Source organism: Mastomys coucha, unplaced genomic scaffold (genome assembly GCF_008632895.1).
Source record: "Mastomys coucha isolate ucsf_1 unplaced genomic scaffold, UCSF_Mcou_1 pScaffold20, whole genome shotgun sequence".
Taxonomy (NCBI): domain Eukaryota; kingdom Metazoa; phylum Chordata; class Mammalia; order Rodentia; family Muridae; genus Mastomys; species Mastomys coucha.
Window position 1 is genome coordinate 13805287 of NW_022196903.1, and position 16968 is coordinate 13822254.

General features: G+C 35.3%; 1 protein-coding gene across 4 annotated transcripts in view; it reads left to right on the forward strand.

Annotated features, from left to right (window-relative positions):
* Cftr (CF transmembrane conductance regulator) overlaps positions 1–16968 on the forward strand; it is a 156162-nt gene that overhangs the window by 46524 nt on the left and 92670 nt on the right. For all 4 annotated transcript variants that reach the window (XR_004121891.1, XM_031381240.1, XM_031381242.1 and 1 more), the window contains exons 5-11: positions 1135–1350; positions 7004–7093; positions 7921–8084; positions 8931–9056; positions 12491–12737; positions 14470–14562; positions 16589–16771. Coding sequence is in view for 3 of the 4 variants with exons in the window: in XM_031381240.1 (XP_031237100.1) it covers positions 1135–1350; positions 7004–7093; positions 7921–8084; positions 8931–9056; positions 12491–12737; positions 14470–14562; positions 16589–16771 (1119 nt within the window). In the remaining variant the exon portion in view is untranslated. The remainder of the gene's footprint in view (positions 1–1134; positions 1351–7003; positions 7094–7920; positions 8085–8930; positions 9057–12490; positions 12738–14469; positions 14563–16588; positions 16772–16968) is intronic.

Genomic DNA, 16968 nt, shown 5'->3' on the forward strand with positions numbered 1-16968 from the left:
ATAAAATAGAGAATGAACAGCTACACAAAGCCAATGACCAATGACAGATTTTAATTCCCTGTAGGGATCAAGGTGATGTAGAAAACGTGGTCATATTCTGGGACTGGTGGGGCAGGTAGTATTGGCACTTGAGATTTGAAAAAGCCATCATAGAGAACAATGAAAATCAAATTAACAGTAAGAGCTGAACAGCACTAGGGTGGGTCAGCCAGACTTAGAGATACACATTGTAAATACAACCCCTTAAATTGGCATCACTTCTATATTAGTCTTCTTGCAAAACTTAGCCCTAAGTTCTATTTTACTAAATTATCATAAAACAAAAATTGGGAAATAATGTTTTTTCCTAATTCAAAGGCTGTTTATCTAAATGGATGAGATTTAGATTTTTCTGGGTTCAAATCCATCCATGTACATGAATTGGTTGAACAGTTTGGTTGATAATCAGTTTTGGACTATTGAAAAGTTATGGGCTTGTTGGAAACTGGCCCAAGGTAGAGTGCTCTAGTGCACATCTTTACTGAAGCCCATACCCAGCTCTACACTGGCAAAGTGAAGGGACAGTACCCAAGTGGCTGGCTTTAAATACCACTGGTGCTGGCATGTCCTTCCCTCCTGACTCCAGCTCCACTCATTGGTAGTAGTCCCAAGAAGCTGTTCCTTCTGAACATAATGCCATGGCTCAAAATACTTAAAAAAGTTCATTTTGAAATTTCATAGTGTCTTGCTTTTTTTGGCCTCCATTTCTTCATCTGTCTGAGTAGTGAAAACAGTTCCTCCATGGACTGAGAGTTGTGAAGTCATCTGGGATATATTTTAGGAATGGCTTTGTGACATGTAGGTGTTACTAATTAATGTGCCACTTCCTCAAGTACCCCTTTACAATATAGTCACTATTCATGCAGGTTTTAGTGAACACCTCACACAACTTGTCTCTGAACGACTTTTGCTGTAAACTAATAATCAAGTCTTATTTCAGAGTATGCACAAAGACACTATCAGCAGTTTCATACATTGTCCAACCTTCTTTGTAAAGTTATTTTAAATCCTTTGTAACAATGAAATTTTCATAATTAAAATGTGAGGGCACTTTAAGAACAGGAAATGAAATTTAATCACTGTTTTCTTCTGTAGGAAGTCACCAAGGCTGTCCAGCCCGTCTTGCTAGGAAGAATCATAGCATCCTATGATCCAGAAAACAAAGAGGAACGTTCCATTGCCATTTACCTAGGCATAGGCTTATGCCTTCTCTTCATTGTCAGGACGCTGCTTCTGCACCCAGCTATTTTTGGCCTTCATCACATTGGAATGCAGATGAGAGTAGCTATGTTTAGCTTGATTTATAAGAAGGTAATACTTTTTTGGAAGATGTTATTTGGTCTTGTTTTACTATTTCAGTACTAGAGATTAAATTCAGGATTTCTTGTATGCCAGGCTTTGCCGTGTTTGCTGCCCTGCACAGTCTCAGGTATTCTACCTGACATGTCTATAGACAATAGAATAGGTGTGAATACTTATTCCAGTTTTACCTGCCTATGAAACAAATGGCAGGTACAAGTATTGTTCTGAGTTATCTATCCTTGATAATGCAAATTTACTCAGTAGACAGTTATTAAATACCTTCTGTAAATTACCTATATTGCAGATGTCATATTTTAGAGGAAGGATTTGAGTAGTTTTGTGTTTTTTTTTAATTTCTAGGGCTTCACACATAATAGACAAGTTATAGCAGTAAGCTAAATCACTATCAGTTTTTTGAATCCACTTTTTTTCAGTTAAAATGACAAATAGTACAAAACTCATTGACAAAATATCATCTTATGATAAAATGCTATCTATTTTTACTAGCAATAATATATCACTGTTAATGATAACCTAAGCAATACATTCCCTCTTTAACCAGCTGCCACAGATGGTGACAGTGTCACAGTGGTGACATTCACCCACCATCTTACTCTGAGTTTGATTTTTGTCATCCAGTGAATTCTGAAACTTTATACTCTTTATGAAAAAGTGTATACATTGAGATCATATGAACTTACTTTGCTTTTCTGCATTCATTAGCTAGATAAGAGCCTAGGCTGTCTAGGAATTATTTAAATGTATTTAAGTGAACATTAAGCTACCTAATGTCTTAATTTTGACAACATTCAAGTCATTTCAATGGTGTATGCTCATGCCAATCTGTGTATGCGACTTCATTGCTCTTCCAAGTGATCAAAGAAAGATATATTGGTGGCATTTAGATATTATATTATTCTTTTCTATTTTCTTTCTTTAGTAACAAATTATATATATTTGGCTTATAAGGGCTATGGGTCTGAAATTGACCTCTAACAAGTAATCCATGATACCACTCAAGGTTAGTTGTGTCATAAAATCTGATAGTCATACTTTATTGTTTAAAAGCTGCTTTTATGGAGGCAGAGAAGAACAAAAAGAACAAAAAGAAGTTAGAGTTTAATTCAATCTCTATGCTTGCAAAATCAATTCAAAAGTTTCAGAAAAACATGTTGAATAATCAACAAAGATTTTAGAGATTATTTGGAATATAGAATCTACAAAACTTGCTATCAAAGAAAATTGAATTTACTTTAATAATTTGTTAGAAGTACTTATTATAATAACTAAGCATATGTATATTACACTAATGAATTATTTAAATGTAATCTAATTTTATCTACCCACAACTTTTTACTATAGGTGCTATTATCTTTCTTTAAGGAACTTTAAACCTTTAAAGAAAGAACATTGAAAAAAGGTAAACAACTAAATTGTGTACAAATTAAAACTGTAGCTTTTGGTCTGCATGACATCAGCTAGCCGAAAGTTATAGCACTTTATTTTTAGAATTTGTTGTAGTAAGAACTGAGGAGTCTAGAAATCTCTAGAAAATCAAAATCGCTCTTTAAGAATTTTTTTCAGGCCTGGAGAGATGGCTCAGTGGTTAAGAGCACTGATTGCTGTTCCAAAGGTTCAGAGTTCAAATCCCAGTAATCACATGGTGGTTCACAACCATCCATAATGAGATCTGATGCCCTCTTCTGGTGTGTCTGAAGATAGTGCTACAGTGTACTTATATATAATGACAAATAAATCTTAAAAAAAAAAAGTAAAAAGGTACTTCAAAGCTTCAAAATAGATAAGTCACAGTCTTGGAAAGTGGTTTCCAAGTAATTAGGTAAAACAAAAGTATGGAAACATAATATTGAGGCAAAGGACATATGAAGTAAAATAAGGAGGATGGCTAATTTGTAATCAAGTCCTTAGAGACATTAGTGAAGAATTTGAAGCTATTACCTATATATTTACCTCTCACCATCACCTACTTGTGATTGCTGATCATTTAGTTTATCTTACAGACCACATTTAACTTCCCTATTGGCTCATCACCAAAGAGTATGAGTGCATCTTCATGGTGCTCTAGTTGGTTCCTAGTTGTACTTTGTCTTGCTTGTCCCATATCTTTTATCCTTTCCCCTGTCCATACTGTTTCAGTTTCATGGCAAGGACATATAGGATCCTTCCAACAATATCTGCAATTTATAGTAGAGAAATTCCCTCCCATTAAAATTCTGAAGACAAACATGTTATATTCAAAATAATGAATACAAACACAAACTGAACTTTGCCCATTAATTTGAAGATCACCAAAATAACTGAATAGATATTTACTATGTGCTATGGATGAAGCTCCATGCTTTAGCCTGTGCATTACTTTATCTGACACTGAAATTCCTTCTAAACACATGTAATCTGTCTCAGCGAGTCCAGTCTCTTCTTAATGCTCTAATAATATTTTGTAATTACCTACACTCATTCCTTCTTCATCTTTGATTCTCTAAATATATGTATTGCATTAGTTCGATCTCTATAAAATCTTTCATATTTTTAATCGAAATTTTGAACCCACTCTACATTCTGCCTTTCTTAACTAATTTATCATATATATTTTTTTCTAGGTTATTCCCAGTCAAGGATAGTATCTTAATAAATATTAATTCCTGATGCATATAGGACAATGGTTTACATCTATTAAGTATTCAACAAATATGTGATGAATTGAAACAAATAATGTGTCCTTTGTTGACAAAGCCATCTAACAGAAAATAAGTTATTAAATTTTACAAGGCAAAAGATTACTCTCTTTCATGATCATAATTTATCTAATAAGTTAAAACATTAATTTAGGGCTGTCGATGGCTCAGTGGGTAAGAGCACTGACTGCTCTTCCAGAGGTCATGAGTTCAAATCCCAGCAACCACATGGTGGCTCACAACCACTGATAATGAGATATGATGCCCTCTTCTGGTGCGTTTGAAGTCAGCTACAGTGTACTTATGTATAATAATAAATTAAGAAACCCATTAATTTATAAATAACTAAATATTTTTAATCAATGATCTTCCATGTTTTTTCATTTGTAATATTTGAAACTTGGTTTTGATAACATAAAAATATTGATTCAGTTATTCATAACATTCTTTTGTTGAATTTAAGTACTTTCTTTCCAAAGAATTAGCAAAGGACTTTATGAAAATATTAAGACAAGGATTCACTGCCTTAGGTTCCATCTTTTATTTCTAAATTTATATTTTTTCTTGTTTGGCATCTTTAAATATTTACATAATTAATTTTAGTTATCTGTACCTTCAGTTTCTCTCTCATTCCCTGTCTCTCCCTCTGGAACTCATCCTAACAAGTACCTTCCTACTTTAAAGCCTTCTTGCGGGTGGCCCATTGAGTTTAATGAGAGCATAGGTGGGGGGTTTTTTAGTGGAGCAAAGACAGCTTATATGTATTGCAGACATGAGAACAGAATAGGACAACTCCTCCCTAACAACCATGAGCCTGTCCACCCATCCTAACATGTTTTAACATGTATGGATAACCCCAGCTCTAATGAGTTCATGACTGCAAGTGCTGTGTCCTGTAGCAAAGATGTCTGTCTACTGTATATCTCTCTCCAGCTCAGCTCTTGAGTTCTTCAGGCCCTCTCTTCTGCCATGTTCTCTGAATCATGGTGGAGCCTTCCCATTTATGACAAATATTCTACCACCATTTATTTGCTACTGGTTAAGTTTCTGCAGTCACCAGGACCCACTGTGGTAAGAAACTTTTCTGATAACAGCTTGGTACAAGCTCTAATCTATGGTATAAACCTGAGTTGTGAGAAGGTAGCTAGATAACATGACCATTTAGCAGACAGTTACTTGGATACCCTCACAGTCAAAGACCTCCCCAGTAAGAGATTCTTAACCAGGGTTACAGAACCAAATACAAATTCCTATTTGTGCAGTAGGCCATAAATACAATCAGAAAACAGCTAGTCACCTCCATAAGAACCATACTATTGCTATACTAGAGGACACAGTTTACAAAGATATGTGATTAGTATAGCTTACAAGAGTCACAGCTGGGTAAATCTGATGATGCTCTTTCCCCCAGCAACTTGCATAGCCTCTGGCACTATGAACCAGTAGGGAGGAAGCTTACAGTTCAGCTCCATGCCCTGTGACCATAGCAAACAATCCTTTTAAAGCAGGTTCTTACCATCAAGTGGTGGGCAACCAAGAGCACTGGAAAAAGCCTGTGTTGTTTGGGGCATCTCTGAGATCCCTCTTGTCAGTCACTCAAGGGTATCCCCTACCCAGTACTGGGACCTTTTGTTTGATTATTCATAGTACCTGAGAGGAATATCATCTAAAAGAGTACTTCTATTTAAACTTTTTAAAGATTACATATATTTCTTAGAACTGTACAATAGTGATACTCAAATGGTAAATTTTGAACTCAAATATATATAGTTTTTATCTATGTTCAACTATTAACTAATTTCTCAAGGCACGATATGTATTATAGGTAAGACAAACACTAATAATAATGTTTACAAATCTCTGTATTAAATCATCTTGATAATTGCAATTTGGGACACACTTCATTACTTCATGGCATGACATATGTTTCCTTGCATTATCATTGACAGAGACAGATTATGAGTAAATGAGTCTCTGCCAGTGTATTTGTCTGCTGATTAGATTGTATTATTGAAAATTCTATACCCACCTCATACTCCCATGTGGAACTCTATTCTGTGAAAGCTAGTTTAGTTAAAACTAGGTAATGCCATTTCTGAAGCCACTCAACAGAGAGAATGCCTCAGCCACCCAAAGTAGAGGGAAGATGACTGTCCACCCTACTGCTTTTTAAACTCAATTGGGCCACTGGACACCCCTCACCTGTCCTATTAACCTGGCTGTCTGACATGCAAGCATTTATAAAGTCATAAGATGGTACTTATTAAACTAAGCTTATAAAACAGTATTTTCAAGATGCCTTTTTCATATACACTTAGATTTAGATTTATGAACCGCTACTACTTGCTACTCTTCTTGTTGTCTACTGTCTTCCCACCATGTTCCATGCATATGTCTCTACCTTGAGTAGCCCTCAACCCTGGCCTCCATTTTCATGCCTAATGTGTAATCCTATCCTCCTCCTCCTCTCTCTCTCTAATGCCTCTCTCTATCTTTCTTACTTTTGTCAACATATTGTTACACTTAATATTATTAAAATGAATAGCTCACATAAGGAAGAACTGGTAGTATTGTCCTTTTGGGTCTGGCCTATCTGACACAGTGAAATATTTGTTCCCATTAAAATAAGAAGTAAAACAGATCCCCAAAACTCAAACAAAAACACTCAAAACAACAACAAAAATGATTCAAATTTGACATTTTGCAAATGGAAATACAGTATCATTCTTATTGTCAAAGACAAAAATGTCTCTATATGACAAAATATCCAAATCTAGCTATTTCAGTGTATTTCTTTTTAAGTTGACTATTTATAAAGCTGAGAAAGTATAAAAGTAACAAATATGAAACAAGGTTTATCCCTCCGGTTAAGATACATGAAGCCACATCTTGCTAAAGTGTTACTTATGAATACATTTTACATTTGTTTGTTGATATCACACCTAACTTTCCATTTTTTCTTTTAGACTTTAAAGTTGTCAAGCCGTGTTCTTGATAAAATAAGTATTGGACAACTTGTTAGTCTTCTTTCCAACAATCTGAACAAATTTGATGAAGTATGTACCATTGATTTAATATTTTATGTATTTTGTTAGAAATCAAACAAGTCTAAAGAAGGATTTATCCTGTATCAGATAACAGTGATAAGTAGTAAATCCCACCCTAGCTAGTTTGGCTATTTCTGGAAACTGGGAAAGCTAGTTGTGTGGCAGAGCACCATTCTGAGGTCAGGTAAGATTGCCCAACTCAAACATACCTCAGCTTGCTCTTAATAATGTTTTTCAAAACTTAAACCTTATCAGACCTAGCCTGCTTCCTTTTACTATAATACTTTAAATTGTTATGTACTTTGGCTAAATATGATACTCTGAGCAGTTCTTGTTCTGTGCTGCCTTATGTCACAAGTAAACTCAAGGCCCTTGAGGACAGATAGATACTGTGTTTTAGTTATCTTTGCATTTTCAGTATTTAATAGAGCAAGTGTTAAATAAATTATGGCTGAATTGAGTACCTGATACTCTGTGTTTGTGTGTGTGTGTGTGTGTGTGTGTGCAACGTGTGTAGTAAATCTCTTAGGAGAGTCCCTTCTTCTCACATGTTCTATATGAGGACACTAGCTTTATTTAAAAGGGGCATTAATAAAACCTGGACACAATTTCAAAGATACACAATCTCAATACACAATCTCCACTGAATGAAAACATAATGCAGTAACTATGCATGAATTAATCCCAATACATAAATTGTAGTATGCTCAGAACAGTGAATTTCTTGATTGGATACGTCTTCAGTGCTCATTTCCTTCCACATGTATCTCTTTGCTTGGTTTCGGATGGTGGAGTGTAATATGCCACTTGATTTTCTCTGTGCTTCTATTTTTCAGGGACTTGCCTTGGCACATTTTATATGGATTGCTCCTTTACAAGTGACTCTTCTGATGGGACTTCTCTGGGACTTGTTACAGTACTCAGCCTTCGGTGGCCTTGGTTTATTGATAATCCTGGTTATTTTTCAAGCTATCTTAGGGAAGATGATGGTGAAGTACAGGTAGTGATCTTTGTCAAAGCTTGAAGGAATTTGAATTGGGCTTCTCTAAGCCCTAACAATAAAGCCATGCCATATCACTTAGAAGAGATTATTTTAAATCTGTAAATAATTCTTTCTATAACAAAAGGGTAATTATTTTCCCTGTTGGTCTACAGAATTTCTTTGTGCATGTTTTAAGGTTCAGTACATTTTTATATTCATAAAGTTTAGATAAAATGTATATTGTATTTATAACAACTGGAAGGACTGCCTAAATTTTGTATGGAGCAAACTGGCCTCTTCCTCTCCATATTGTAGGCCATCCTACCAAAGCTTTTATTACTTCTATTGGTAATATGAGTTATGTAATGTGCTTATTGCAGAAATTTGTAGTTTGCCTGTTTGAATATGATAGAAAGTTGAAAATGTGGGGACACAGACAGGTTTTTAAGTTTGTATGTACTTTCATTTGCTTCACAAAATGGAAGCAATCATTAGAGACTTCGTAAAGGATTGGATTAGAGATATTGTCTAAAGTTCATCTGCTGGTGGGTGTTTTGACATTTTTTTTTACTATTTTTTTCTTTCTGTTTTTCTGTGACAGGGCTTCTTTATGTAGCCATGGCTGTCCTGGATCTCACTCTGTAGACCAAGCTGATCTAGAACTCAGAGGTTCGCCTGCCTCTGCCTCCTGAGTGCTGGAATTAAAAATGTACACTGGCTAGAATTTTGTTTGTTCCCAGCTGTTTAATAACAAACTGTTTATCTATTTAATAAAAAATATGGAATTTCTTAAAATTTTGAATAGTTATTAATAGATAATTTGACTTGTTTTTGTTATTGATTGATCAATTGATCGGTTTACAGAGATCAAAGAGCTGCAAAGATCAATGAAAGACTTGTGATCACATCAGAAATTATTGATAATATCTATTCTGTTAAGGCATATTGTTGGGAATCAGCGATGGAGAAAATAATTGAAAACTTGAGAGAGTAAGTTGACATAATTACAATCCAATTTTATATTTAACATTTAAAACTGACCACTCATGTGGATTTTCAACTCATCTGGACTTTCTAAAACTCAAGTGTATGTCCTGAGTTTTACCATGGTTTATACATCAGAGGCATACAATTATTTTGATGAGCAATGTTTTCTTTTGTTTTTTGAGACTGGGTCTCACTATGTACTCTTGGCTAGCATAGATCTCAGTATGTAAAGGCTAGAACTTAAAGGCATGTGCCACCACACCTGTCCCTGGCTGGCTTATGGCTTTACAGTTGATTCAGTTCTTTTGTAGTACATGGATAGTTATCTCTTACTAATGATTCTCCTATACTAGTTCATAGGTGTTTCATACCCTTAATTTAATTAGAACAATACTGAAGATGCTGGGGGCTAGTTGAAACTATAAATGGAAATACTAAAATATATAGTTTTGAAAGGAAATGGTGATCATGTATGACACTGTACTTCAAGTGTTATGACTTACAAAGAATGGGTGGCAGCCACATTGGGGCAACTTCTACTTGTTATTCTGAGCTTGAGGAATAATGACAAAGGAAATTTTCCTTAGTATTACTCATGTAAATTGCTTACAAGAGGCTAAGTCAGTTTCCGTAACAAAAGCCACCTCCTGAGATGCAATCTTTACTTTAGCACCCCTGTGTGTCTTGTCTTCTTTCATCTCAGATAAACTTTTGCAGATCAGTAAAGATTACCTCTGACAAAAAAAAAAAAAAAAAAAAAAAAAAAAAAAAAAGGTACAGCACAGGCTGATACATAATTACTGATATAATTTTGGGTAAAAGAAACATGAGCATTGCTGTAGCCCTGTACCATTTTACCTTAGTTAACTTCCCTGTTCTACCAACTACAGTCAAGGAAATGCTTTAGACTTCTGGGGATGGGTGCACCATGAAGGATACTAGTAATTTAAAGACATGGGATATGTGAATAGTTCCCAGGGAAAAGGAAGTGAAGAGTGCTCTTTGCAAGGGCGCAAATTCGGACTATTTCCTATTCTGGCTGCTGGAGACCTGTAGACAATGTAACTGAGCCACAGGTGTGTGATTGGAACAACAATGGAAATGCTGAAATCTTAAGTCCTTTGCCATGTAAATAGAAAGAGCAAAAAGAGTATTTATTTTCCAAATATTATTGCTCACCTGGTTTTGTTATGCCTTTCAAGGTAAATCCAGGAAAGGAATTGCATTTTCTTTCCAGAAACATCCTTGAAGTTCTTGGGGGAATTATTCAGTTGCTAAGAGTTGTTTTTCACATTATCAAGTTGAGTGCTCCCTCACACTCTGTCAGTCCAGTCATGGCAGGGCTTATAAGGTTATCAGAGTATCCAGTTTTCTCAGACTTCACAATCAGCTCTCAGAAGTTCGTTCCCTGTGCCTGACAGTTTTTTTGTTTGTTTGTTTGTTTTGTTTTGTTTCTTTCTTTCTTTTTTTGACAGTGGTATTTTACCCCTCTTCTCCTCACATGATGAAATCCATCTTTCCTATTCTGTATATCAGGTTGGTTAATTCTAATAGCTAGCATTTGTATGGTTGTAACCTGTTTGATACAGCATGAAATTGTTACCTGAAAAAGCTGGAGAGTTCTGACGTAAAACGGAAAGCAAGAATTGCTTTACTCTGTAGAGCAAATACAATGTTCTGGGAGAGACTGACGGGATGCTCTTATAAGGATGATTACCTCAGCCTGGAAGCTGTGGAACTGGGCCAAAGGCTATGCAAATGTTCTTGACAAAAACCTGCCTTTTATTGCTTTTTAGCAATAAAGACACTTTCAATTTTTTATAAGAAACTGGTAGAATTTTTTTATGACTCATAAAATGTTAGGGATTTTATGTTAGTTTCTAGATGATTGTGTTAAGTGTTTTGGATAGATTATTCTTTTTTCTATGTGACTTCTCACTTGTCTGAGCTGTTCTAATATATTTGAACAATTTTGACACTTTACTACCTTTTGTAAACAATTCTCTCCTTCTATAAATACGAGCCTCATCAATATATTTTTTTATCTCTAGAAGAAAAGGGGCACACATTGCCCTTTTACATCTTCTGCTATGCTGTCATCTAAGCTTAACTACATCTGTACAAGGAAAGTATTATGTTTTCTTTAGTGATGGAATCCCATTTAATTAGAGGGAAGAGTGCCTTTCTTTAAACATAGGTAAGACAGGCAGAACCTGAATAATAGTCCACCTTCAGTACGAACTTATTGAAAAATAAAACACTACAACTCCTTAGACTGATCACAATATAGGTTATACATGTGACCTCTATCAGTGAGCTCAATAGAATATTGTTTTCTTTGAGGACTTAAAAAAATATGTTTTTTTTGTTTTTTTGTTTTTTTTAGTTCTACCACTTGACAATAACACTTGTTTCTCTGGATTAGAGGTACTTTGAAGCACAGTGTCTGTGTGTCATGTGCCTTCCTGCACCAGGCTGTAGATCAGTTACTGTTCCTTTCAGAGAGAGCCTTCATTTTGTGTTCCCATTGGTCTTTGCCCACACCAGAACTGGTTGTTTTTACAAGTGATCACAAGTGGCTTGAAGTTTTATGGCTCCTGGAACAGTGGTGGGGCTGAGGGCAGTGTTCTCCACCTTCCCTTTGTCACCATCTTCTGTGATTCTTGCTTTCTGCCCAGTGAAGCATTTAACCTCTTACAGTATATGTTAAAAAAGTAAATACCTCCCAGTTGGAGTTCAGACTAGAACATACTAGAAGACTGCAACTCTAGTAAGGTGTGACTGCAGGTAATTAAACTGCAATGAAAGAGACTAGGAGGGAGGAGCTACTCCCAGCTCTTTGAAGAACCACCTGCAGCTGCATCACTTGGCCTCTGACTCCAGAGTAGCTCCTGGGAAGCTGCGCAGCATCTCAGCATCAGTAGATGTGTCAGGGAGGAGAGTAACCAGCAACATGTTTCTCAGGTCCTCCGTGTCCGTGTTAGCCTCTCCTCTTTGATATATATACCTAGTCAGTGCTATTTAAAGCCAAGCTAGAATCTCAAAAATGCTAAGAATCTGATAGATAACTACAAAATTGTCCCTTTTGCCCATAAAGCTTACAGCATTGTTTTCCCTTCTACACATCACTTCAAATGTTAATGAAGTTACTAAAGATATAAAAAGAATGTAAAATTTAATCTATTTATATAATACAATTTAAATTAATTTTAATTATAATTAAAAATAAAATTATGACAGTAATTGAAGTTCTTGTTTTATATTAACAAGTATTCTGTGTAAATAAATGGTATATTCATTAACAGACATATAAACTAATTAAGGCTAAGAACAGTTTTATAACTTGCCAAAACTTTAGAATATATATTCAGATTTTATATTCTAAGACACCTGATAATTGAAAGAAAATAATGTGTCACGTCTTCTGTTTTCCCCAGGGCGGAACTGAAAATGACCCGGAAGGCAGCCTATATGAGGTTCTTCACTAGCTCTGCCTTCTTCTTCTCAGGGTTCTTTGTAGTCTTTTTATCAGTGCTTCCCTACACGGTCATCAATGGAATTGTCCTCCGAAAAATATTCACAACCATTTCATTCTGCATTGTCCTGCGTATGTCTGTCACACGGCAGTTCCCCACTGCTGTACAGATATGGTATGATTCTTTTGGAATGATAAGAAAAATACAGGTAACTTCCATGATAATATACTTACATGATTTTGGAAACATTTTAGAATTTGTATTGTGGAAGAAAAAAATCTCTAAAATGAATTTCTTGATTTTGGATTTAATAATGGATTAGATTTCCTCTCTTCATTTTCATACATAGTCTTGTGAGCCCTTACAGTGTAAATCTAATGAGATAAAATCCTAGGAGATTAATAGGTCAAATGAATTTAAAATAATTGTTTCTATAATCTAGAAAATCCCATCCCAAGAAATCTGTGAATAGATCATTTCTAGGCAGCTTGTAAATATCCAAAAACATTGAAAATAAACTTCAGCAGGAAGTTAAAAAGAAAAGCATTCCTGCTAACCCAGGAATGCTCAACTTATAGGCCACTGTACTTTCCCATGAGGCATTGTTATGTTCCAAGAACTTTAGTTCCTAAAATGCCAGAAAGTTACCTGATCCTTGGGCAGGTGGGCCTTAAACGGCTGAGCAATACATAAGAAGTAGTTTATTCATAGCAAATTGAATAAACTTCTAAGACAAAGTATCTTATTATCCTTTAAAATATCAGTTTAAATATTCAGTGCAGAAAGTAAATCACCATGAGGAATAAATGTGAGGTGGAGGGTGGGCTGCTTTTTAAGCGATTCTCCAGTAGTTTACCTCTGGTGGATGTTACAAATGAAAGATGACATGTAATTTTTGCTTCTATATATGTTTTATTTGGCCTTTGAAACTTTTGAATTAATTACTAGAAATTAGAAGTAGAGAGATATCATTTGAACCTCTGTGCACAGGCATCCATGTGTATACACACATGTATTGAGTGTCTTCTGGAGATTTGAGATTATCTAGTAATTTGGGTTCCCACAGTTACAGCAACTGCCCTCAAGAGAGTGTACCCTGCCTAACTCATCAAATCTTTTACAGCCTTTTCTACCCAACATTTCACCTCAAGGTTAAATGAACTTGAGTTGTGTGACTAGAGCAGTTACTGAAATTTAGAATCATATGGCTCTATGATGAATCTTATTTCTCTGCTGACATCACCCTAGTTGGGTGGAGGGATGAGAGAAGAAAGACAGAGAGAAGGGCAGAGATGTAAGAAGAGAAATGGGAATATCAATGAACAGTAACAGAAACATCTGAAAAAAAGAGAAGGAAATGAGACAAACCAATAGGGGAAGAGGAGGGGGCAAGGAAGAAAGACAAGAGGCCAGGCAAAGACCAGTGAAGACCTCCACCTTCCCTAAGAACCATGTTGTTTGAATTCTCTGATGAAGGCCTTTCTCAGAGAACTGAGAAGTAGTTCTATGAAGTCCTTCTACTTCCCTTTATATAGAGGAGCATGATTATGATGTTGCTTGTAAAGAGGGTGTTAAAAAAATTGTTATTCTTTTCATATGTGCTAGCCTTGAACTGATACATGAATAATTGTCAGGGTTTCATTAGAAATTCATATTCTCTATAACAATGTAAGAAAGAAACAACTATGCACTGATATCTAATGTATAAAACTAATTTCATACACCAATATATTTAAAGAATATATTTTGACCATGATGAATCCTACTGCTTACTACTTTAACTTTAAGACAATTGTAATGTTAATTTATTAAGAAACAGCTTCTATTTTAATTGTTAAAATCCATACAAGACACTGTAATGGTAGAGTATAAGAAGATATAACAATACATTTTTTGCTATTGTGATTCTACAATTGAGAGATTTGGTCTTCATTGACTAGGATTTCCTACAGAATCAAGAATATAAAGCACTGGAGTATAACTTAATGACCACAGGCATAGTCATGGAGAATGTAACAGCATTTTGGGAGGAGGTGAGAATTTCTTAATATTGTGGATTTTTAAAATATGTAAACAATTGATCTTTTTCCTTTTCATGCACCTAAATTTCTACTCAATGAAATATAAGATTCAAAAGATATTATATCTGATAAGGCTATAAGGAGGGGCTATCCTCTTTTATAAAGTGGAAAGTGGGGAATCAGAAATATTAAATGCCACATAAAGTGCCTTTATTTTTTTAAAGTCATATATTTGATTTCATATAGCGGGCCAAGATGATGATGCCTTCGATACTAGATTTAAATCCTGTCTCTGCAATACACTTTCCATGTAATCTAAATCATATTATGTTCAAGTTGTTAAGCCTCTAGTGTCTTCATCTGTAAAATGAAGACATTATTTTCCTACTGACTAAGATGATTTACATGGGCTGTTCATTAGTGCATGGAATGGTTCTTCAGTGAAGATTAACTTCTCTAATCATGACTTCTAAGTCTCCCCTGCCTATCACTCAGCATTGATGAACCAGTGAGTTCCCAAGAGCAACTTCCAGCAGTTTACTCACTCTGTATGTGGTGTGAGTGACCTCATCCAGCCTCAGCTTCAGTGAACTCCATCTCCTTTGATGGCAACACCTGAGAGGCAAGCCAAACTTTCATTAGATAATTTTTTTTTACCATGTTCAACTTCCACTCTTTCTCCTAACTCCTCCCAATCAAACCCTCAATGTTGGACTTAGAAGTACTATTTTTGAAAGGTGAAGATAGATCCCTACATTGGAAATCTAGATGAAATATGATGGTACTTCCTTTTTTTCCCCTTAGTATTTTTACCTTTGCTTTTGTGGTCCTCTTGTTTCAAGACATCATGAATTCCTTTTGGTGTCATTGTTTGGGTCTGATTTTTCACATTCTGGAGAGTACCTTAGTGATATTGGCATAGTACGACAGAGGGAGTTGTTTCTGTAGAAAGCAAGGCAAGAGCAATTGTGAGGTGCAAGCGGATCATGAGAAGTAGCAGACAATGAATTCTTAGGCTGGGAAACTTTAGGAAAGGATCTGTGGATGTTGCAGACCTAAAAATAGATTCACTTAAAACTAGGCACACAGGTTTCACAGGCTTCTTCATGATCACTATTTGATGCTACTTATTTTGCTTTGGAGACAATACCTCAGAGCTTCCACTGGGCAATAGGGAGGCAAGCAATTTTTAAAAGAGGATTTCTCTCCACCCCACAATACTCTTTTTTTAATTAATTTATTTTTTACACTTCATATTTCATTCCCTGCCTCCCATCCACCTTCCAACTGTTCCACATCCCACACCTCCTCCCAACTCCTCATCTCCATATGGATGCCCCCACCCCCCACCTCACCGACCTCTGAACACCCTGGGGCCTCCAATCTCTTAGGTTAGGTGCATCATTTCTGAATGAAGGCAGACCCAAAAGTCGTCTCCTATATGCCATACATACTCTTGTACAGAAAAATTACTTTGAATCCACTGGCAACTTCATCATTTGTATTTGTAGTCAATGAAAAGTGTTTAGAACAAATCTTAGAGGATCAGAAGTGAGGATTATGTATTCCACCCTGTGAGATACTTGCTGTGACTTTTTGCTGAGTCAGAGTCTACAGTTTTAAAAGAGGAGGATTGTAAAACTGGCCTTATATATTATATTGAAAATTAATTAATGTTTATTTACCAAGTCTATAGGAGGAAGAGTATATGTGTATACTTCCTTATAGTCTTGATACACACACACACACACACACACACACACACACACACACACACACTTTAGCCATTAATAATATGAGACTGAGGCAATGATAAGCAAAAGTCTAATAAAGGGAAATTTTGTTCTCATTAAATGTACCTATTTCTCAAACACATTGAACCATACTCTTCAGAAACCATGTGCTTTATAGTTATATATTACAAATTAATGTTATGTCTGTATTTTAATGGATCCTGTACCATGTATTTCTTAAACTTATTGTACATACAGTTTTCTGTGGAAAATCTGAAAACATTATCTTTAATGTGTATAAATAGGGATTTGGGGAATTACTGGAGAAAGTACAGCTAAACAATGATGACAGAAATCGTTCCAGTGATGAGAACAACCTCAGTTTTAGTCATCTCTGTCTTATGGGAAATCCTGTGTTGAAAAACATCAATTTGAATATAGAAAAAGGAGAGATGTTGGCAGTTACTGGATCTACTGGATCAGGAAAGGTACTGTCTCTTTAAATTGTTAATTTTTTGAAAAGTTCATACACAAATACTGTATTTTCATAATTTCTATCCTTGTTTCCAGTGTCTAACTCCTTCCATGTAACCCTCCTCACTTCCATTCAAATTCAAGACCTTTTTGTTTATTACTATTATATATAATGTTCTGGACTTATTTTGTGTGTATATATATGTATATA